This window comes from Bos indicus x Bos taurus, chromosome 15 (genome assembly GCF_003369695.1).
Source record: "Bos indicus x Bos taurus breed Angus x Brahman F1 hybrid chromosome 15, Bos_hybrid_MaternalHap_v2.0, whole genome shotgun sequence".
NCBI classification, from domain to species: Eukaryota; Metazoa; Chordata; class Mammalia; order Artiodactyla; family Bovidae; genus Bos; species Bos indicus x Bos taurus.
In genome coordinates, this window is record NC_040090.1 from 76,071,991 (window position 1) to 76,094,496 (window position 22,506).

Here is a 22,506-nt window from a genome sequence, read left to right on the forward strand (position 1 = left end):
GGAAGAAATAGGGAGAAGGAGACACTCTTGCCTAGACTAGATTCTCTGCTTGTCACATTTGAGACACTCCATCTTTCATTTTGTTTTTAAGAGAAATGTTAACTCCTATCATTACACAATTTGAGACTTTGAAATTTAACAATAAACTTTAAGAACTGAATTAGGTTTTACATTCAAGGTCCATGTAATCATATGTGAATCAGTTTTATTTACAAGGACCAGTACTTCTGTTTTGTGCATCTGACTGCTGTTTAGAAACTTTAGACAATTAGGGAAGAATGTGTTCCATGGAGTGATGTCAGTGAAAGGTGTTGTTCTTTTTAGTTCTGAATTACACTCAGTGGGGGATGGAGTCAAGATTAAAAGTATGATCTGGATTCCTCATTTTTCACATTGATCCATATGATTGCCAGAAAATATCATAAGATAATGTTGTCATATTTTTGCCTCATTGTTACTTTGGTTTTTGGAAAATGAGAACAAATAAAAGGAAAATGAGGATCCCAGGCACTTGAAAATAAGTAATTTTTTGAACTTCCCCTGTATTTTTGGAATTAATCTGAACTAGTTGAGAACCATATTTTCCTGTACAGTCCTGTCTCATTACGCTTCAAAGAGGATCATTCACGCATTCTTGATTCTTTCCAGCATTGAAATAGATGCCCATCCCTCATGCAGAAACACTGAATAATCAGGTAGTCTGTTACGGCTTGATTGCAGTACATCAAGAGAGAATTTGAAACTGCAGTCAACAGACTACTTTATTGAGCACTTGCCAAGGTTATCTGAGGCCTACTAGCTGCCAGCTTCATTCCTGAAAATTGAACTTTTCCTTTCTTTTTTGAGACGCTCAGCATGGAAATAGCCAACACTTTTTAAATGCTTTCGCTATGTGCCACTGTTCTGAGTGCTTCATCTGTATTAACTCACTTAGTCCTCACAGTGACCCTGGGAGATGGGTTCTGTTCCACTTAACAGATGAGGTCCAGAGGGGCTATGAAGGCAGCCATGGCCATGCCACACTGCCTGGTAGAGGTGGGAAGCCAGTCCACATCATCTGCCACTGGAGCCCATACTCTGGATTGACGGTGGGCGCCTGTGTTCTTCTTCCGGACGGGAATCTGTACAGTGTCCTCACTGAGATCTCAGTGAAAAGATGAAGCAGCTTGCCTTTCTCAGTCGAGAAGCAAGGCTACAGGAAGCAAAGAATGGTCCTGGAAGACATGTTCTGTTGTGAGGGTTTCTGTCAGGAGTTTCCTGGGACAGAGCTTCCAGGTGGCTCCTTGAGTTTGCGGGGAGACGCACAGGAACTTGTGATGAGGGGAGAGAAGGAAGGCTATCTTTTCCAAGCTTCCTAAGCTTCCTGATGCATCCGTATTACCCACTACCCCTTCTCTGCTATAGGAATTCCATCTATGACTTCAAGTCCAGTTTAGCATAAGGACTATTATACATCATAGGTAGAAAAATAAATACGTACTACATGGAACACTTTTCCAATGTCTCAGGAAGGGTGCCTGCACACAGCTCAGCTGAAAAATTATCCTAGAAGTCTGATTTGTTGTGTGTGTGTGTCTTCTCAGAACATTTACTAGAGGTGTTATGATTTCTTTACCCTTAGCCAGAGCTATGCAATGTCCGGTAACTGCATACCTTTGCACACACGGGTCCCTTCTGTCTGGTGTGTGCATGCTCAGTCGCTTCAGTCGTGTCCCACTCTTTGCAACCCTATGGACTCCTCTGTCCATTCATATTCTCTCCAGGGGATCTTCCTGACCCAGGGATTGAACCCGAGTCTCCTGTTTCTCCTGCACTGTAAGGTGGATTCTTTACCGCTGAGCCACTAGGGAAGCCCCTTTCTGTCCGAAAAATCACTTGACTCTCTCACCTTTTGAGCTGAGCTTGAATGATAACAATTGATAGCATTTATTAAGTTGCCTTGGGAAAAGGACATGGCAACCCACTCCTGTATTCTTGCCTGGAGAATCCTGTGGACAGAGGAGCCTGGTGGGCTCCTGTCCACAGGGTTGCACAGAGTTGGACACGACTGAAGTGACTTAGCAGCAGCAGCAAGTTGCCTAATATGTACCAGGCACAGACCTCACTTCATGTTTATAACAACCTCTGAGATCTATATTGCTTCTTTGTTGCAAAGGTAAGAAAAACAGGCCTTATGAAGGATGAGTGATTGCCTAAGGTCTCACAGCCAGCGGGGGAGGTCTAGGTCTGATGAAGCCTTTGTTTTCCTCATTGACTAACAATCCACTAGGGAGGCTCTTTCCAGTTTTCTTCCTGAGAACCCAAAGCAGGACCATTCTTGAGCTGGTAGATAGACCATTCCATTCCATTAAATTCAGAGTACTTCTTAGGTAGAATGTGCAGCTGGCCACAAACCTCTCTCCCTCTTTTGGGGAGAGGTGTTAGTTTGTGAGTAGTAATACCATCTTTCCAGAGCATGATTTATTTTTTCAAACAAGATTTAAGAAAATCTGTCTCTCATGTGTATGTGTGTGTGTGTTAAAAGCCTCTCTGAGGCTCAAGGCCTATGGTCTTCAGAATTGTCGGTGGTAGGGGTGTTGGTAATTTCTGGGTTCACATGGGGCATTAAGTGACTTTCGTGTTTGGAGACCTAGTCTCCTGTGGGTCCTTACTGTGATTGTTAAGTGGGCTTGAGGTTTCTGAGTGGTGGCTTTTTACAGTTAAGTCCTGGTGTCAGGCCTAGACACCAGGCCACAGTTCTTCTCTTAAAGAAAAAAAAAAAAGATTCCAACTCTAGTTACAGTGGTAAGGAGGACTTTACTCAGGACTTGCTATAGATATCAAGAGTGTTACAGTAGGGGAGAGGGTTCAGGTTCAACTCTGAATGCAACAAGAGCAAATGAGGATTTATGCAGCCAAGGAGCCCTCTGAGTGGTGGGCCCTATCAGTGGATGGAAAATCACTGAGAAGACGTAAAGGGTTGGAGTGTTCTTGGTGGAGGCAGGTCGAGGACTTCAGCATCAGAGGTGGGGTGAGGAACTTGGTCAGATATCCAGTCGAGAATTTGTCTGCAGTGACTTGGCAGAATTTGTGCTAAAACTAGGATTGGTAGGCTCAGTGAGGATAGGGAGCCCAGGTAGAGGCCTGGACAAGAAGGAGGCTCCGAGGAGCCTGATTGAAGACTGGTCAAGGAGAGGGTCTTCGTCAGGTGTGACTGCTTGAGTTCAATGTTATGCATTCAAGGTGGCAGATATGAATCCCTGGGAGATAACATTAAATGAAGTGTAGAGTGAGGGCCGTTTTTCACTGTAAAGTCTTCTTTTGAAATCAGAATAAAACTTCACCAAATGACCTCAACACGTATGAGATGCCTTTGAATAGAAAATTGACTTTGTGACTAATATGGATATATGTTCCTCTTAAGTTTCTAACATGCAAAAATCACACATATGTGATGTGTTCCCACCTATTCACCTTTCTGTATCTCATATCATCTGATGTATAATAGCTGTGCTCAGTGGGCTTCCCTGGTGGCTCAACTGTAAAGAATCTGCCTGCAGTGCAGGAGACGTGGGTTTGACCCCTGGGTCAAGAAGATTCTCTGGAGAAAGAAATGGCAACTCACTCCAGTATTCTTGCCTGGGAAATTCCATGGACAGAGGAGCCTGGCGGGCTACAGTCCATGGGGTCACAAAGAGTCAGACATGACTTAGCAACTAAACCACTACCACCAGAGTGACTTCTAGAAAAATGAGTATTCCTACTGGCACAGACTTCTGTGAAGGATTAGCATGGATGATCACAGTAGCCCTGAAAGGAGGGACCTTTAAAGCTGCCCTGATGCTGCAGTGTCAGATTGATTTTTAATTTTAGTTAACAAACATAAATAGTGCTTATTGTCAGACTCTGTTGTAAACGCTTTGCAAGTGTTATGTTAATTAATCCTCAGAAGAACCCTGTAAAGTGGTTATGCCACTGTCGTTCAGTCTTTATAGATGAGGAAACAGAGGCCCAGAGGAGTTTAAAAATTTTGCCCAAGGTCACATAATGAGTAAATGGCAGGACTTGGATTTCAACCCAGGCTGCCTGGCTCCAGCGTCTGCATTCTTAGTCTCTGTTAGGTTGCATCCTAGGCTTTTGCCTCCCAGGGATTCACTTCTTATTATTCTGGGCTTTTCTTTATTCTCTCCATGAATAGAGAATTATTCTTCTTCTGGATTTAGTTACTCTGGACTTTGTTCAGACTGAAGTCAGGACTGAGGAGTCTGTTTAACATGAGGTCTCCTATAAATCACAAGGTTATTCATAAACAACTTTTCAGGTGTATTTTCAACTTTTAAGGAGAATGTGTTTTTTGGTAAAAGCACATTCCCTGTCTCCTCCACAGTCTGTGTAGAATAACATCAGTGATACTTTCTAATCAAAGATTCGATGCTTCCCCCTCCATCCCCACTAGTAACCCCAGTAGAATTCTTTATTTCTTCTTCTTCTTCTTCTTTTTTTTTTTTTACTATAAATGGTGCATTTGTAGTGAATAGTAATTTTTTGATAAAAACTTTGGGAAATTGACTTCCAGAAAATGCACAACTAGCACCAAAACTTTCTTAAAGGGGCAGATCTCCTTTGGAAGCAGAAGAGATCTAATCCCTAAAACATTTCTTTTGTAGTCTCTTTAAATTTTGTTTAAATTTGTCAAGCTGGTATTGAAAAAGGTTCTGGTTAATATAGCATTAGCAGCAAAGTTATATAAATACATGTGGAAAATCTTGAGTATTTCATGGTATCTTCACCTTAGGATTTTTTTAAAACTAAAGTTTTTAAACTTTTAATTACAGATCTGTCTATGGCAGTACAGAAATTTTCCCAGTCGCTGCAGGATTTCCAGTTCGAATGTATCGGTGATGCTGAAACAGATGATGAAATTAGTATCGGTAAGTACTGCTGTTTTTCAATATCCTAGGTAATAATTTTAAAAGTCTTACTTCAGATAATAACTTCATTGAAATCAAACAGATAACACACACCCAAATAATGCTGCTGCTGCTAAGTTGCTTCAGTTGTGTCCAACTCTATGCAGCCCCATAGACAGCAGCCCTTCCTTCTCCAGTGCATGAAAGTGAAAAGTGAAAGTGAAGTCGCTCAGTAAGTGTCCGACTCTTCGTGACCCCATGGACTGCAGCCTACCACACTCCTCCGTCCATGGGATTTTCCAGGCAGGAGTACTGGAGTGTGTTGCCATTGCCTTCCCCACCCAAATTCTAAGTATGTCAAATATTCTGACTTTGATAAAAGTGTAAGGGTGATTTTTGGTTGCTGTGGAAGAGTGTTATAAATTGTTTTAAAATTGAGGTTTGTGGTTTTTTCCATAAGGAAATTAATCATTGTATAATTCAGTTCAGCCCTTTGAGACGATGTGGATAACATCCTTTTTTCTTGCCTAAAAGTGAATCATTCAGGGAATTACTGGGCAGTCCAGTGTTAAGACTCTTCATTCTCATTGCCCAGGGCCTGGGTTCAATATCTGGTCTAGGAACTAAGATCCCACAGCAGCAGGTTGTGGCAAAAACAAAACAAAACGAAACAGAAGACAAAAGTGAATCATTCATTCAAACAAATACATATTGGTTATCTACTATTAAATATACAAGGTATTAGTTTAAGAATTATCTCTCTTTTTTTAATCTTACTACTGATTTCTCTTTTAACTTCAGTATTTCTTAATATTGAAACTTTATAAGTTTCAATATTTATAAGTTTTATAAGTTAAAACTTCTTAATACAGAAGTTAAAAGAGAAATCAGTAGTAAGAGAAAAAAGTATCAGTCATGATATGTTAACCAATATTAGTGTAGGACAGAGAACATTACTGGGATCAGGAGACTTGAGACTTAATCTGGTTTTCCCTCATATTTAGCAATCCAACCCTGGTGAAAGCATGCCCCTTCCTGAATCGGGTGGTTTCATTTCCCATTAGTGAAAAGATTGGGTTTCGTGATCTCAAGTTTTATCTGTAGCTGAGTTTTTACTGGATGAAGGTCTGGTTCATGTAGCATTCTTTCCCCCACATTTTAACAATCCCTACTTGTCAGTTTGCAGACATGGGGTCAATCTGTAGGTTGGGTTAGAGTCAGGCAGTCAGCTGTGCCCAGTGGCTTCAGTCGTGTCGGACTCTTTGTGACCTCATGGACTGCAGCCCACCAGGATCCTCTGTCCATGGGATTTTCCAGGCAGTCAGGAGACTGTATAAAATATGTGTATATATTTTAGAGAATAATATATCAAGTGTACTCACATTCCAGATAAAAATAGAATATTGTAAGGATTTACAATAGACTCCTGAACTGTAATATGTATATGATACACGTGGCGATATCATTAAATGCCGACTGTGATTCAGAAGGTCTCAGGTGGAGTGAGGTTTCCGCATTTCTTACACACTTGAAGGCTGGTCCACGGACCTCTCTTTGAGTAGCAGGACTTTGAAATCCCTGACATGCTTCTCCACAATCTTATTTCTCTCCTTCTTCTGAATTTTCTTTTTCTTTTATAGTTTTGTCAGGTATATACGTATTTCTCAATATTTTTATTGTTTTTGAAAACCTGAAGTATTAAGTCCAAACCCCACTGTGGAAGGAAAGGGCTCTCAAGAAGAAAAGCTGGAAGAGTTTCTGATTCCTTGGGTGGCTTTAGCTTGTGACCGTCACTAAGGTCCCTTCTGGAGAAGTCACCTGCCCGTCCACAGACACGCTGCTCCTGCTGTGGGGTTCACGTCGTATGGACCCTGAGTGGCCAGGCCAGGCTCTTGCAGAGGCCCCTGCCAGACAGTCGATGATTGCCCGCCCCTTGGTACTCGGGTGTGGAGGTGGCTGGTGTTAGGATCGCCAGTGGCTCCCTCCGCCCTCAGGTTTGTGGAGGAGGGTGGCTGAGCCTGACTTGGTGGAGGTGTAGGTAGGGAGCCTCTCAGAAGGAGGAGAGGGCTGCCAGGTGGACCCCCGGCGACATGACTTCCTCCTATTTACAGGACGAGTGGGGCATGGCGCGTCAGGGGTCACATGACACCCGCAGCCGGAACGATGGTGTCATCCCTTGTGTCGCTTCGTGACGTCTATATCATAAGTGTCTAGCCCCCAACATAGGTTTTGTAACACACACCTCACAGACAAAACCTAGATTTTATTACTAAAATGTTAATATAGTAGCATTGTTATTTAGAAAAAAGAAAGAACACTCACATACTCATATAATGGCAGTTATTTCCACTTAGTAATGAGACTGTAAAAAGCAGAGACATTATTTTGCCAACATAGGTCCATCTAGTCAAAGCTATGGTTTTTCCAGTAGTCAGGTATGGATGTGAGGTTTGGACCCTAAAGAAAGCTGAGCACCAAAGAATTGATGCGTTTGAACTGTGGTGTTGGAGAATACTGTTGAGAGTCCCTTAGACTGAAAGGAGATCCAACCAGTCCATCCTAAAGAAAATCAGTCCTGAATATTCATTGGAAGGACTGATGCTGAAGCTGAAACTCCAATACTCTGGCCACCTGATGCGAAAAACTGACTCATTGAAGACCCTGATGCTGGGAAAGATTGAAGGCGGGAGAAGGGGACAACAGAGGATGAAATGGTTGGATGGCATCACTGACTCAATGGACATGAGTTTGAGTAAGCTCCAGGAGTTGGTGATAGACAGGGAGGCCTGGCGTGCAGCAGTCCTTGGGGTCACAAAAAGTTGGACATAACTGAGCAACTGAACTGAATGAGACTATAAAGTGCAAGAAGACAGAGGCCAGAGGTCTTTTCCTTTGTTTTTCTTCTTTCAGTCATTTCACTTTAGCACCTGATCCAGGGTCTGACTCTTGGTAAACTCTTGGTTAAATTGTTGAATAAATGACATAATTTCGCTTATAAACTTTATTTTTTTATTTATGTGTATCTTTTTCTAATATAATTATATATAGTTATACTGCATATAGCTATATATTATATGAAATTTATTTCTTCTTTATAAAGAGATTTATAGAAAATACTTCTGAATTTTTTTATAGGTATTATACTTTTTCGTTTTATGATTTTAAAATATTACATAGGTTTTTATACATGAATTTGTGACATACTCTTTTTGGTACATTCAGGTTGCTTCTAGTTCGTCTTTTACTTTTTAACAGTACAATAAATACATTTCTTCATAATTTCCATTAAGTTTCTTACTTAAAAAACTTTTTTGAAGCCATATGGTGTAATAGCAGAGGTAGGGGACTTTAATCACTACGCTCTTCAACCGTGCAGGTGGGTCGACGGTAGGCAGTTTTCCCTGGCTGTGGTGAACTTGATATCTCAACTGTGCTGTCTGTTTCCACTTTGACTGAATGGATGTTATTATTTTGGCTCTTGCAGTTTAGATTGGAAAGGTGTGAATTGATCAGGATATGAAGGCTTATGATTGTTGTTTAGTCGCTAAGTCGTGTTGACTGTTTGTGACCCTATTGACTGTAGTCTGCCAAGCTCCTCTGTCCATGGAATTCTCTAGGAGAGAAGACTGGAGTAGGTTGCCATGCCCTCCTCCAGGGGATCTTCCTGGGATCAAACTTGCATCTCCTGCATTGGCATGAGGATTCTTTACCACTGAACCACCAGGGAAGCCAAGACTATGATAGGCAATGAATATTAAGTTCCAATGCTTTCAGGGCTTTTTGGAATTAGATCCAAGCTGGGCAAGTGGAAGGTGAATACTACATAGGGGAAAGATATTATTAAATATTTTTTAATTATTATTTTTTAATTTTTAATAATTTTAAATTATTATATTACTATTTTTATTATTTTTTAGTTATTTGCTATTTTTAAATCAAGAGACTTATTTAGCTCCTACTGGGAATCTGATTTAAACACCAATGCTTTGATAGGAAAACCTAACTTAGAGCACAGATTTATAAACAAAAATTATCTCTGAAACTATTGTAAAAATATAGATATATTCCCATATCCTCACCATTCAGCACTTTTTATCCTTTTACTACACCACCAAATGCACTGTAAATTGTTAAAAATAACTAGGATATAATAAAAAAAAAAAAAAGACTGTGAGGCTACCACAGCTGTTGTACCGAGGACAGTGATCTAGGAATGTATCCCTGAGAATAATGGGTAAGGCTGGTATGGATGAGTGCAAGAGCTATCTTTACCTTCATCAGCTCCAGTTCCACAAGGGAAGATGCAAAGTTTCGGCTGTCTTTAAAACAGCTTGTTGAAGCCCCAGTTTCAGGTTCTTCTTTATTCTTCTGACTTAATGAAAGAGGTGTGAAGTGGGGACAGCTGTGAAGGTTCGCGCTAAGTAATAGTCACAATATCCTCAGCCAGAGCAGCCTTGAGACTTACAATGATGTAACCACTGCAAACAGTGACTTACAAAAAAAAGCTCATCTTTTATAAGCAAGCGGTGTCTCTGCAAAATAACTTATAAAGACATTTGTGAACTTTTCTGTGTACAAGTTATGGTGGTGAGAGTGGGTGAAAGATGAGTAAGATGTCTGCTTTCAGTGTGCTTATAGTAGAATAAGGTGAAAAACAGATTTTGAGCAAAGTAAGGAAAAGAGAGTGCTGTTACTATATCAGGGTCACAAGTGAACCTGTGCAAGCTGTTCCGGGAGTTTGTGAGATGTGTGGGCCTGTGTCTGTCCCATAAATCAGACCCACTCTTCAGCTGTCCCCGTGTGCTCCCACCCTTTGGCCGTGTGCTTGCTGGTTTGTTTGTTTGTTTTCTTGGTGCCAGTGAGACATTGCTGGCTTGGAAGGAAGCAAAATGGGATTAGTCGTCTGGGACCCAGTGGGGAATTCCTATGGCTCACAGAGCAGGTCAGTTGTTTCCAGACTGAAGTGCTAAGCAGCACAGCACTCTGCACTCTACGTGTAGCACCTCCTTCTCACCCTAGAGCAGCAAGAAGCCAGTCCTCCTCCCTCCTCTGAGGATGGTTGAGCTGCCCCTGAGCATTTGATTGCTTCCTTTTATCTGCCCCCCACGGTGCTGGCCCAATGGGAGGCCATCCAGCTTAACTTCCTACAGCTGTTCTAATTGTCCATTTTTTATGCTGCTTTGTTTTTCTGGACTGAGGAAAGACGCTGAGTTAGAAATACCTAAGGACTTGATTAGCTGGACACTTGGGGCTTAGAAACTGATGATGGAGGAGAGAAGAGTGATCACAAACTGGCGAAAGAGTCAGTGCTCCTCAAATAACATATTTATATGGTTAGTTGTTGTTTAGTTTCTCTTTGTGTCCCCAGGCTCCTCTGTCCATGGGATTTCCCAGGCAAGAATACTAGAGCAGCTTGCCATTTCCTTCCCCAGGGGATTTTCCTGGACCAGGATTTGAACCTGCGTGTCCTGCATTGGCAAGCAGATTGGGGCAGACTAGATACAAAATGTATCTGTTGCATAACCATAATTATACAGAAGATAATACCTGCTGCATTAACCCTGGTACATACCTGGAAATTGATGATGTTATGTGTCCATCCCTAAAACCTTACTAGTAGTTAATAAAATACTCTCTACAGAACATAAAAACACTAGTCTTTTGAAAACTCTATAGTGGTTCATTCAAGCAAGTAGAAGCTCAAAGATATTACTGTGAATCTATCTGAGGTGGTGGTTTTTACTCGGTTAATTTAGCACTTTAGAGTATGGGATAATAAAGGTCTGTAAATCTTAGTGTATCACTTCAGAATTTATGTCCATACCAAGTTTGGGGCTTGTAAGTGACTATTTTTTTTCCTGCCTATTCATGCCTATAGTTTGAAAACACTTTTAACCAAGTCTTAAAAGAAGTCTAGATTAAAAACAAAATCAAATATTGTTAGTCATGCTGAACCAGTGCCAGTAAAAATATTAGTCATTAATATGAGGCAAAGCTCATTCATTCTATGTAATCTTGGAAACTATTGGAAAGTCCAGTTGTGGTTTGTCATAAACAGCTTGGTTAGTGATGTTCTGTGATGGCCTATCGCAGTGCTCAGGAAAGTCCTGGCCCATATGACCTTTGCACTCAAGAGATTAAACATTTACCAGGAAGGAGAGGCAGTTTGCTAGTAAATATTTTAGGTGGGGACTTTCTACTTTAGACACACCTAAAGAGAAAATTCCTTTGGTAGAGACAGGCAACATCCAACCGCTTGTCAACTAAGGTTATTGCTCTTAACTCTGAGTGGAGAAATGAGGCCATCAAGTAAGTGATTCAGATCAAAATATATTTCATAATAATTGTCCAGATAGGTCTGACATAACTCATTTGTCTGTGTTCAGGTCTCTGTTTTGAATACAGATATGCAGACATAATCATAATAGTGGTGAGTGCTTAATAGTTCTTAGAATGAAGAGCATAATATATTTTTTTAAAGTCCTTTTACATGAAAGTCTACATGTGAATCATATCTGTACATATTGACAGTTTTCTATACTGAATTGGCTGGAGTGTGCCTTATATTTTGAATTCTTTTCTGACTTTAGGAGACTGCACTGAAAGGTAAGATTATAGGAGACGAATTTAAAATACTGACCTTTTATGTCACAGGAACTTTATTGTATCTTCCTGAGCAAACAGTGCTTTACCCAGGTGCAAATATTTGTTGTTAGATTACCTTTCTGAAGCTAAGTGTGCACCAGTGTAACACAGTGATTAAGTGAAATTGCCCAGGAATACGAACAGAAGCCTGAAACTGATCATTAATGCCTTCTCAGAGGGTGTGAAGTAGAAGACATTTTTCAGGGGAGTATTTGAAAATTATTTTCCTTTTCCTTGTTAGAGGAATTGTGTTTAGTTGCTCAGTCGTGTCGGATTTTTTGCAACCCCATAGATTGTAGGCTGCCAGGCTCCTCTGTCCATGGAATTCTTCAGGCAAGAATCCTAGAGTGAGTAGCCATTCCCTTCTTCGGGGGATCGTCCAGACCCAGGGATTGAACGCAGGTCTCTGGCATTGCAGGCTGCCCGCAAATGCATAAATCTTTATCAAATACATCCATTGCCTTTGAGAATGCATCTCTTAGGTCTCATGGAAAGGTAGTGTTTGATCCAATTTTCCAAGTTATAAACAAGAATATGGTCTAGTGTGGGAGGTATGCAAACAGTTTTCTTTGTGTGTTTTGAGAGGATTACTTTATAGAATAGAAACACTTTGAGAAATAGGAGCCCATATTTCAGATTAAAAAGGATCAATATATTTATAAATCCCAGGAAATTCACTTAAACAATAAAACATAAATAAAATCATAAATGGTTTTAGCTAAGAAAAAAACATACCTATTTTCTTCAACTTAAACTAATAAAATTCAGTTATTAAGCTACTAAATTGAAAATGCTTCTGTAAAGACTTTCCTAAGGATTCAGTTATGAGCTACAAATCCTCATCCATAGCTATCACTACTATCTGATGATGGCAGGATGCATAAGGTAGAGCATGGCCTGAAACTCTCCTTGGGCCTCTCTTAGGAAAAAGTTAGCAAACTAGAGACAATGCCATTACCAACCATAGCTGAACTGTTTAAAAAAAAAACCTGCGATTTTATTAAATTCTAGGAAACAAATTACCTTCTCATTTGCTGAGTCAAAAGAAAATCCATCAGTTATTGCAGACCGTCATTACAACCCACTTAAATGTGGTTATATAAATCAGGAAGTCCTCTATTAGAGTGGAACATTTCCAAATGCCTAAATTGTTTATATAAATAACATTTTCTTTTGAACTCTGTGGAGAAAGCATATTTGACTTTTTATGGCTCTCAGTTGGACAATTGAATTATTGTTTTCCATTTTCTTTTACCACCCTTATTTTTGCACCCACACAGAAACCACCCACAATTAAGGATTGAAACAGCTGGGAAAGTTGCACATTTCAGGTGGAGTTCCTGTCTTTAAAAAAACATGCCATTTGGGAGAGATGTTTTCATCATATTATCTCCATATTTTAAAGAACTTCATTTGATTTAATTTGAAATTCAAAGGCTTAGATTGTTTTTCCAGAATCTGAAATAAAAAAAAAGAAACTTTTCATGTTAAAAGGCACATCTAAAAGAAAAAATAATTGTCTTTTAATTTATTGATGTACATTAGAACCCCTTTCTGTCTTTTGTGAGTTGTTCTACTAAACAAAAAGTGGTTGGCTTTTTCATAGTAAACGCAAGTCTCTTACCTTCTCCAGCAAATTATATGCCCTTTGAGGTCAGAACGTTTTCTCACATTTAGATTCCTGCGAAATTCTTTAGCACCTTGTTTGTAGCAGAAGCTTAGTAAATATTTATTACATAAAAATCCACCTGGAAAATCTCGTAAATGTTTATAGAAACAAATCACTTTAAGGTACATAAATAAAATTTTAGGATCATATGTTAAAAAATAAAATATGTACATATTTGCATATATCTAGATGATTCTTTTCAGCATGGTAATAAACTAAATTTTGAGAGGGAAAATATATATTATAGCCATCCCTCAGTATTCACAAAGGGTTGGTTTCAGGAGCTTTCATGGATACCAAAATTCTTAGATGCTCAAGCCCCTTATGTAAAGTGGTGTAGTGTTTGCATGTACCTTACACAGTCCTCTTGTATATATACTTTGTTATCTCTAGTTTAGTTATAATACCTAACACAATATAAACACTATGCAAGTAGTTGTAATTTTGATGTAAGTGCTATATAGATAGTTGCCAGCAAGTGGCAAATTCAGGTTTTGCTTATTGAAAAATTTTGGAATTTTTTTATCCTCAAATATTTTCAGTTCACAGTTGGTTGAATCTGACTGAGGGTACTGAACCTGTGGATACAGAGAGTCAACTGTATTTATTCACAAATATAGCACAGACATATATGCAGCTTTTGCATATAATTGAGAATGATTTGGAACAAATATCTTAATATTTGTAAATATCTGGACCAGAGCTAAATGTTTTAATATTCTTTAGTTTATTCAATGTTTGCTGACTACCTATTAGGTGAGCAGCTCTGTGCCCATCCCCAGTGACCTGGTGGTGAAAGAGTAGTCAGAGCCTTTGCCCTTATGGAGTGTACAGACTAAGGGATAAACTGGGAGCAGTATCTTTTCTTTAGAGGACAACATGACTTAAAAAAGGCTTATTTCAGGGTGATTACAGGTTTGCTGATTACTTTCCTTATGTAGAGGGCTTCCTAGGTGGTGCAGTGGTAAGGAATCCACCTGCCAATGCAGGAGACACAAGAGATGTTTCCCTGGTTCAGGAAGATCCCCTGGAGGAGGAAGTGGCACCCCATTCCAATATTCTTACCTGGAAAATTCCGTAGACAGAGGAGCCTGGTGGGCTACTGTCCATGGGACTGCAAAAAGCTGGACATGACTTAGCATGCACACATACAAGCTTCCTTATATGGAACAAAGGGAATTTTTAGAAATTGGTAAGTAACTTGTGCTGAGCAAGCCAGGGTGATTGGTTCACCTGCTGCTGCTACTGCTAAGTTGCTTCAGTTGTGTCTGACTCTGTGCAACCCCATAGACAGTAGCCCACCAGGCTCCCCCGTCCCCGGGATTCTCCAGGCAAGAACACTGGAGTGGGTTGCCATTTCCTTCTCCAATGCAAGAAAGTGAAAAGTGAAAATGAAGTCGCTCAGTGGTGTCCGACTCTTCATGACCCCATGGACTACAGCCTACCAAGCTCCTCCATCCATGGGATTTTCCAGGCAAGAGTCCTGGAGTGGAGTGCCATTGCCTTCTCTGAGATAGGCCTTATTTTTTTGGGAAAGCCAGCGTGGAAACTTAAGTTTTGGCTTGGTGATGTGGAGTTTTGCACAGTTAGCACAGTTCAGTCACTCAGTCATGTCCAACTCTTTGGGACCCCATGGACTGCAGGACAATAGGCTTCCCTGTCCATCACCAACTCCTGAAAGAGAGAAAGAGAAGTGAAGTCGCTCAGTCATGTCCGGCTGTTTGCACTCTGTGGACTGTAGCCTACCAAGTTCTTCTGTCCATGGGATTTTCCAGGCAAGAATACTGGAGTGGGTTGCCATTTTCTTCTCCAGAAGCTTGCTCAAACTCATGTCCATCGAGTCGGTGATGCAATCCAACCATCTCATCCTTTGTCGTCCCTTTCTCCTCCTGCCTTCAGTCTTTCCCAGCATCAGGGTCTTTTCCAAGGAGTCAGTTCTTCACATCAGGTGGCCAAGGTATTGGAGTTTCAGTTTCAGCCTCAATCCTTCCAATGAATATTCAGGACTGATTTCCTTTAGGATTGACTCGTTTGACCTCCTTGTAGTCCAAGGGACTGTCAAGAGTCTTTTCCAACGGCACAGTTCAAAAGCATCAATTCTTTGGCGCTCAACTTTATAGTCCAACTCTCACATCCATATATGACCACTGGAAAAACCATAGCTTTGACTAGACAGACATTTGTTGGCAAAATGATGTCTGTGCTTTTCAATATGCTGTCTAGGTGACAGTTTTTCTTCTAAGGAGCAAGTGTCTTTTAATTTCATGCCTGTAGTTACCATCTGCAGTGATTATGGAGCCCCCAAAAATAAAGTCTCTCACTGTTTCCATTGTTTCTCCATCTATTTACCATAGAGTAATGGGACTGGATGCCATGATCTTAGTTTTCTGAACGTTGAGTTGTAAACCAACTTTTTCTCTCTGCTCTTTCACTTTCATCTAGAGGCTCTTTAGTTCCTCTTCACTTTCTGCCATGAGGGTGGTATCATCTGTATATCTGGGGTTATTGATATTTCTCCCCAATCTTGATTCCAGCTTGTGCTTCATCCAGCCTGGCATTTTGCTTGATGTACTCTGGCATAGAAGTTAAATAAGCAGGATGACAATATACAGCCTTCATGTGCTCCTTTCCAAATTTGGGACCAGTCTGTTGTTCCAGGTTTGGTTCTAACTGTTGCTTCTTGACCTGCATACAGATTTCTTGGGAGGCAGGTTAAGGTGGACTGGTATTCCCATCTCGTGAAGAATTTTTCACAGTTTGCTGTCATCTACATAGTAAATGGCTTTGGCGTAGTCAATAAAGCAGAAGTTGGAAATCTGTTGGTTTTTCTATGATCCAGCAGATGTTGGCAATTTGATCTCTGGTTCCTCTGCCTTTTCTAAATCCAGCTTGAACATCTGGAAGTTCACGGTTCATGTACTGTTGAAGCCTGGCTTGGAGAATTTTCAGCATGACTTGGCTAGCACATGAAATGAGTGAAATTGTGCGGTAGTTTGAGCATTCTTTGGCATTGCCTTTCTTTGGGATTGGAATGAAAACTGACTTTTTCCAGTCCTGTGGCCACTGCTGAGTTTTCCAAATTTGTTGGCATATTGAGTACAGCACTTTCACAGCATCATCTTTTAGGATTTTTAAATAGCTCAGTTGGAATTTTCACCTCCACTGGCTTTGTTCGTAGTGATACTTCCTAAGGGCCACTTGACTTGGCACTCCAGGATGTCTGGTTCTAGGTGCGTGATCACACCATCCTGGTTCTCTGGGTCATTAAGACCTTTTCTGTATAGTTGTTCTGTGTATTCTTGAAACCTATTAATATCTTCTGCTTCTATTAGGTCCTTACTGTTTCTGTCCTTTATTATCCTGATCTTTGCATGAAATGTTCCCTTGGTATCTCCAATTTTCTTGAAGAGATCTCTAGTCTTTCCCATTCTGTTGTTTGCATTGATCACTATTTCTTTGTGTTCATCACTGAGGAAGGCTTCCTTATCCCTCCTTGCTATTCTTTGGAACTCTGCATTCAAATGGTTATCTCTTTCCTTTTCTCCTTTGCCTTTTGCCTCTCTTCTTTTCTCAGCTCTTTGTAAGGCCTCCTCAGACAACCATTTTGCCTTTTGCATTTTTTTCCCCTTCGGGATGGTCTTGATTGCTGCCTCCTGTACAGTGTCATGAACCTCTGTCCATTGTTCTTAAGGCATTCTGTCTTTCAGATCTAATCCTGTGAATCTATTTGTCACTTCCACTATATAATTGTAAGGGATTTGATTTAGGTCAAAGTGGTTTTCCCTACTTTTTTCAATTGAAGTCTGAATTTGGCAATGAGGAATTCATGATCTGAGCCACAGTCAGCTCACAGTCTTGTTGCTGACTGTATAGAGCTTCTTCAACTTTGGCTGCAAAGAATATAATCAATCTGATTTCGGTGTTGACCATCTGGTGATGTCCATGTGTAGTGTCTTCTCTTGTGTTGTTGGAAGAGGGTGTTTGCTATGACCAGTGTGTTTTCTTGGCAAATTTGTTAGCCTTTGCCCTGCTTCCTTTTGTACTCCAAGGCCAAATTTGCCTGTTACTCCAGGTATCTCTTGACTTCCTACTTTTGCGTTCCAGTCCGCTATAATGAAAAGGACATCTTTTTTGGGTGTTAGTTCTAAAAGGTCTCGTAGGTCTTCATAGAACTGTTCAACTTCAGCTTCTTCAGCGTTACTGGTTGGGGCGTAGACTTGGATTACCATGCCATTGAACGCTTTGTCTTGGAAACAAACAGAGATCATTCCTTTGTTTTTGAGATTGCACCCGAATATTGCATTTTGGACTCTTTTGTTGACTATGGTGGCTACTCCATTTCTTCTGAAGGATACTTGCCTTCAGGTATGAAGGATACATCTGAATTAAATTTGTCCATTCCAGTCCATTTTAGTTCACTGACTCCTAAAATGTCAATGTTCACTCTTGCCATCTCCTATTTGACCACTTCCAATTTACCTTGAATCATGGACCTAACATTCCAGGTTCCTATGCAATATTGTTCTTTTCAGCATAGATTTACTTCTATCACCAATCACATCCACCCCTGGGCTTGTTTTTGCTTTGGTTTTGTGGAGTTTTTGCACAGGTGACCCCATTTTCAGCCTTAGCTGGTTATTTTAACCAGCCAAAGAACCAGAGATTAGAGTACGAAACTTGATTTTATAGCTTTCTTCCATTTTTTTTGACCTGTTTATGCTTCTATTTCCTACTGATGAAACTTATTTATTCTCTAGATATTCAAGTGCTAACCACATCTAAGATACCATCTATGGCTTAAGTAATTTGTATTTGTTTTCTTTGGATGCATGTGTGCATGCTAAGCTGCTTAAATTGAGTCTGACTGTGTGCTGCCCTGTGTGCTGTAGTCTGCCAGGCTCCTCTGTCCATGGGATTCTCGTGGTGAGAGTACTGGAGTGGGTCGCCATCTGATCTTCCTGACCCAGGGATCAAACTCATGTCTTTTAAGTCATGTGCTTTGGTGAGTCATCTGGGAAATCCTTTCCCTTGGTGACCAGCATTAAATACCAGTTACAGTTCAGTCGCTATTGTGTCAAATGCTATAAATGTAAAATACATTATGCTAAGAGAATATATTTAAGATAGACCAGGGCTGAAAGTGAAAGACGAGAGTGAAAAAGCTGCCTTGAAACTCAACATTCAAAAACTAAGATCATGACATCTGGTGCCATCACTTCATGGTGAATAGATGGGGAAACAGTGAAAACAGTGAGAGACTTTATTTTCCTGGGCTCCAAAATCACTGCAGATGGTGACTGCAGCCATGACATTAAAAGATGCTTGCTACTTGGAAGAAAAGCTATGACACACAGAGACAGCATATTAAAAAGCAGAGGCATTACTTTGCCAACAAAGGTCTGTCGAGATAGAGCTATTTTTTTTCTAGTAGTCATGTATGGATGTGAGATTTGGACTATAAAGAAAGCTGAGCACCGAAGAATTGATGCTTTTGAACTGTGGTGTTGGAGAAGACTCTTGAGAGTCCCTTGGACTGCAAGGAGATCCAACCAATCAATCCTAAAGGAAATCTGTCCTGAATATTCATTGGAAGGACTGAAGATTGAAGGCTGGTGGAGAAGGGGACGACAGAGGATGGGATGGTTGGATGGCATCACTGACTTGATGGACTTGAGTTTGAGCAAGCTCTGAGTGTTGGTGATGGACAAAGAGGCCTGGCGTGCTGTAGTCCATGGGGTTGCGAAGAGTTGGACGCGACTGAGCGACTGAATTGAACTGAAGTCTGGTTAAGTGAGTAGTAAGATGAAGGAAAACCATTCTAGAAAAGTGATATTTAAATCAGTCTTAAAGTAGCTAAAGGGGAATAGGACGGACACTTTAAATCTAGCTAAGGGATGAATGAAGGCATAGGGAAGGAAAGGAGACAGCCAAGGGGGAAAAAAGATTATGTTTTTTGAAGGTTATGGACAGGTAGACAAGAGCTAGGAGGCCATTGCTTGGCATTAATCAGAGAAATGACATATTTGCATTTAAAAAGATTACTCTGACTGCCTTATGGAACATTTAAGAAGGCTGCCCCAGATGAACTTTCTTACAATGTTGTACTTGGCCATTTCTCTGGGTTTATGTGCAGGAGAAAATGTTACAGGGAAGAAGAAACTATAACTCCATCTTGCTTCCTATTGCTTTTGTTATGGTGTCTATACATAATGTTCAGCCTCGGGGAACCATGCCCCTCTGCCTGAATGGTGAACCAAAGTTCCTTTGTTCAGGGAACTAGCCTGACCCTGTCCACTGCTGAAAGGCTATGAGAAAGAAGAGCTTAACACATCTCTATTCCGAGTCTGCATATTCCAGGAGATATTTGCACAATTAACACCCTTTTTACTTTTCTTCCTTACCTCCTTCCCTCTCTTTTCTATAAAAGAAACTGGCATCCAGACCCGGATAAGATGGTTACTTTTTGATCCCAGTCTACCATCTTGTCGGTCTGCTGACTTTCTAAATAAAGTCACTATCCCTTGCCCCACTACTTTGTTTCCCGTTTATTGGCCTGTCTTGCAGCAAGCAGAGTGACTTTGGACTCTATAACAAAGATAGGGCATGGGAATCTTGGCTTTAGAGCTTAACAATGTGAATACTTGGTTGGTCTGTTTTAATGCACTTGCACTGAGCCACAGAACCACTTTTGGAGTATATTTCTTTTAAGTATGAATAGAATGGCCTTGGTAAAATGACCTTGGAATCATATGATTAGTTTATACTTTTAAGTCTGAAGGAAGGCATACTCTTGATGACATTTTCATCATAATTTTTTGCATAATAACAGAAATATGTTTTATTGCATGTCTGTAAATATCAGGTATCGGAAATGTAAGCCATGGCCCATGTGTATGGTAGGTGCATAGTTTGCACTTTTGTTGGTTCAGTTTCTGCTTTGCTTAATAGAGTTTATCCACTGTGTAAATTCTATATCCACTTTGAAAACAGCTTTTGAAGACAGTATTGTGTCACAGTTATCTTCTTGGTGTGGAGTATATATTTTTCTATTTTGGAGCTTCATTTCTTTAGTTCTAGGATAATTCTTGTACTTTCTTTATGTACATGTGAGAGTGGGAAGTTGCACAAGCTATTTTTATTACTATTTTTTTTTTTTTAATTTTCAGAAAACACTACTTCTAACAGAAATGTTAGCTTGGTTTCTTAGAATCCCAAGCTTAATATCTTAGAGTAGAAAGAGACCTTGGAGAATATGAGAGCTAAATCTGTCATGTTGATTTCAGTTCAGTTCAGTCGCTCAGTTGTGTCTGACTCTTTGCAACCCCATGAACTGCAGCGCGCCAGGCCTCCCTGTCCATCACCAACTCCCGGAGTCCACCCAAACCCATGTTCATTGAGTCAGTGATGCCATCCAACCTTCTCATCTTCTGTCGTCCCCTTCTCCTCCTGCCCTCAATCTTTCCCAGCATCAGGGTCTTTTCATGTTGACTTAGGCGAAATGATTTTATAAAGTCACACAAGTATTAGAACTTTGATTGCCTGGCTCCTAGGTGATGCACTTTGACTGTGAGTTTACTTGTCCATTCATTCAGTAAAGCATGTGTGATTTGTTAGACACTGTTTGGGTGCTGGAGACACATCAGTGTGCAAAAGAGAAAAAGAAAACACCCCCACCCTAATGGGTTTGCCGTTTGTTAGGGGAGTTAGATGATAAAATATATAACTTTATTATATATTAAGTTTGACAATAAGTGCTGTAGAGATACAAAAAGAAAGGAGATTGCTTAAAAGTTTTCTTCAGCATTTTTAATATACAGGTACCTAATTTTAAGATCGTGATTTTACTGTAAACTGCCTATAAAATGAACTTCATTTTACCCTCCATTCCCTGTGTGATCAATAAAATTTGCATGACCATGTGAGCATTCACCTGTTTCTAGATTTGAACCAATTGGTGCAAAAGACATAAAGGTGCCTTCCTAGTCAGAGTACAAGGATTGGTTTCCAGAGAATATCACAGAGGGCTTAGTCACATAGTCTCAAGTTTAGTTTGCATGTCCTCAGGAGATACTTCAGGCCTGATTGAAGCTGCCTTTATAAGAAGTTAATTCTGGACTGAGTATATGTGATGAATTATAGCATGGAAGTCTTGGCCAGTTCAGAGTTGAGTCAGAGATTGCCTTCGTCAGCATTTTTTAATGGACGGGAAGAGAACCTTTCTAAATGTGAATGAAATCATAAAAGTTACAGTTAAGTTCTGACGTAAGAGGTTTGGACCAGACAGGCAACCGTCCTGAAGACTCTGTCTGAAATAAGTGAGTTAGAAGGCAGGGCATGGGCACTCAGAGACTAATGGAAAACTCACTGACAAAAGGCAGGGACAACAAGGAGCAATGGACACAGATTTGGGAGGAAGAAAGCAAGAAAGCAGTTAAATAACAGGCCTGTAAAGGAAAGAAAAGCTCACCCTGGATAGTTACCAAGGAATATGTGGCTGGGACAAGAGCTAATCTGGAGTAATCTCCCAGTCATTGGGAGAATGATGGGTGCTGAGTCATGGTTGGAGGGCTGTAGGGAGAGGAGGTTTGGGGCCTTCCCGAGTCTTAGGACTCAGACATAGTGTGTGTGTCCTCCAGAACAGTGAGGGCTATGAGTCTACTTCTGCCGTTGAAAGTACAGATTTGCTCTAAAGGACAGTGTTACAAAGCTCAGTTTAAAAAATTACACACACACACATATGTATATACTGCTTTAATTCCTCATCCAAAGCATGCCTTCCTACCCCAACCCACCAAAGTCAACAATTGTCAGCTGCCTACCATCAGAGTCACCAATAGGGAGCCTTAAAATGTTGATTCTTGAGCTCCACCCCCAGATGTGAACTAGGGTAGAATCCCCTGGGTTGAGAGTTTAGGAGCCTTTCATTTTATGGAGATACTTAGTGTCTTACATAGCCTGTGGAAACCACTACTCTAAACAATATATGTGTGCTTTATACCGAGGGAAGGAGGCACAGCTGGGGAGGGTACTAAAACTGGGAAGAAGTCTGTTCCAGAGGTGTGCTCCGTGGGTCACCAGACCCCTGATGCCCAGCATTTTGCTATTGGAGCCACTGAGGCCGTAGAAGCCATGTGTTTGTGGGGAAACCTGGTCATCTGTTGCTCCATTTTCCTTCACAACCTAGAAAAAGTTTTGGTTTATGCAGACAAAATATCTACCTAACTGCCTATCTATTTTAGAATGAGAGACAGTGTTCATGGGCTAGTGTAGATGCTGTGCAGATTTCTCGGGGATGAAAAACAC

General features: G+C 40.5%; 1 protein-coding gene across 2 annotated transcripts in view; it reads left to right on the forward strand.

Moving 5' to 3' along the window:
• The window catches only part of ARHGAP42 (Rho GTPase activating protein 42), a 349,920-nt gene that overhangs the window by 83,767 nt on the left and 243,647 nt on the right, over positions 1 to 22,506 (forward strand). The window contains exon 2 of one of the 2 annotated variants that reach the window (XM_027563908.1): positions 4,815 to 4,910. In XM_027563908.1, the coding sequence (XP_027419709.1) occupies positions 4,815 to 4,910 (96 nt within the window). Of the gene's footprint in view, positions 1 to 4,814; positions 4,911 to 11,105; positions 11,199 to 22,506 lie in introns of those variants that run through there. The other variant, XM_027563909.1, reaches the window with a different exon arrangement.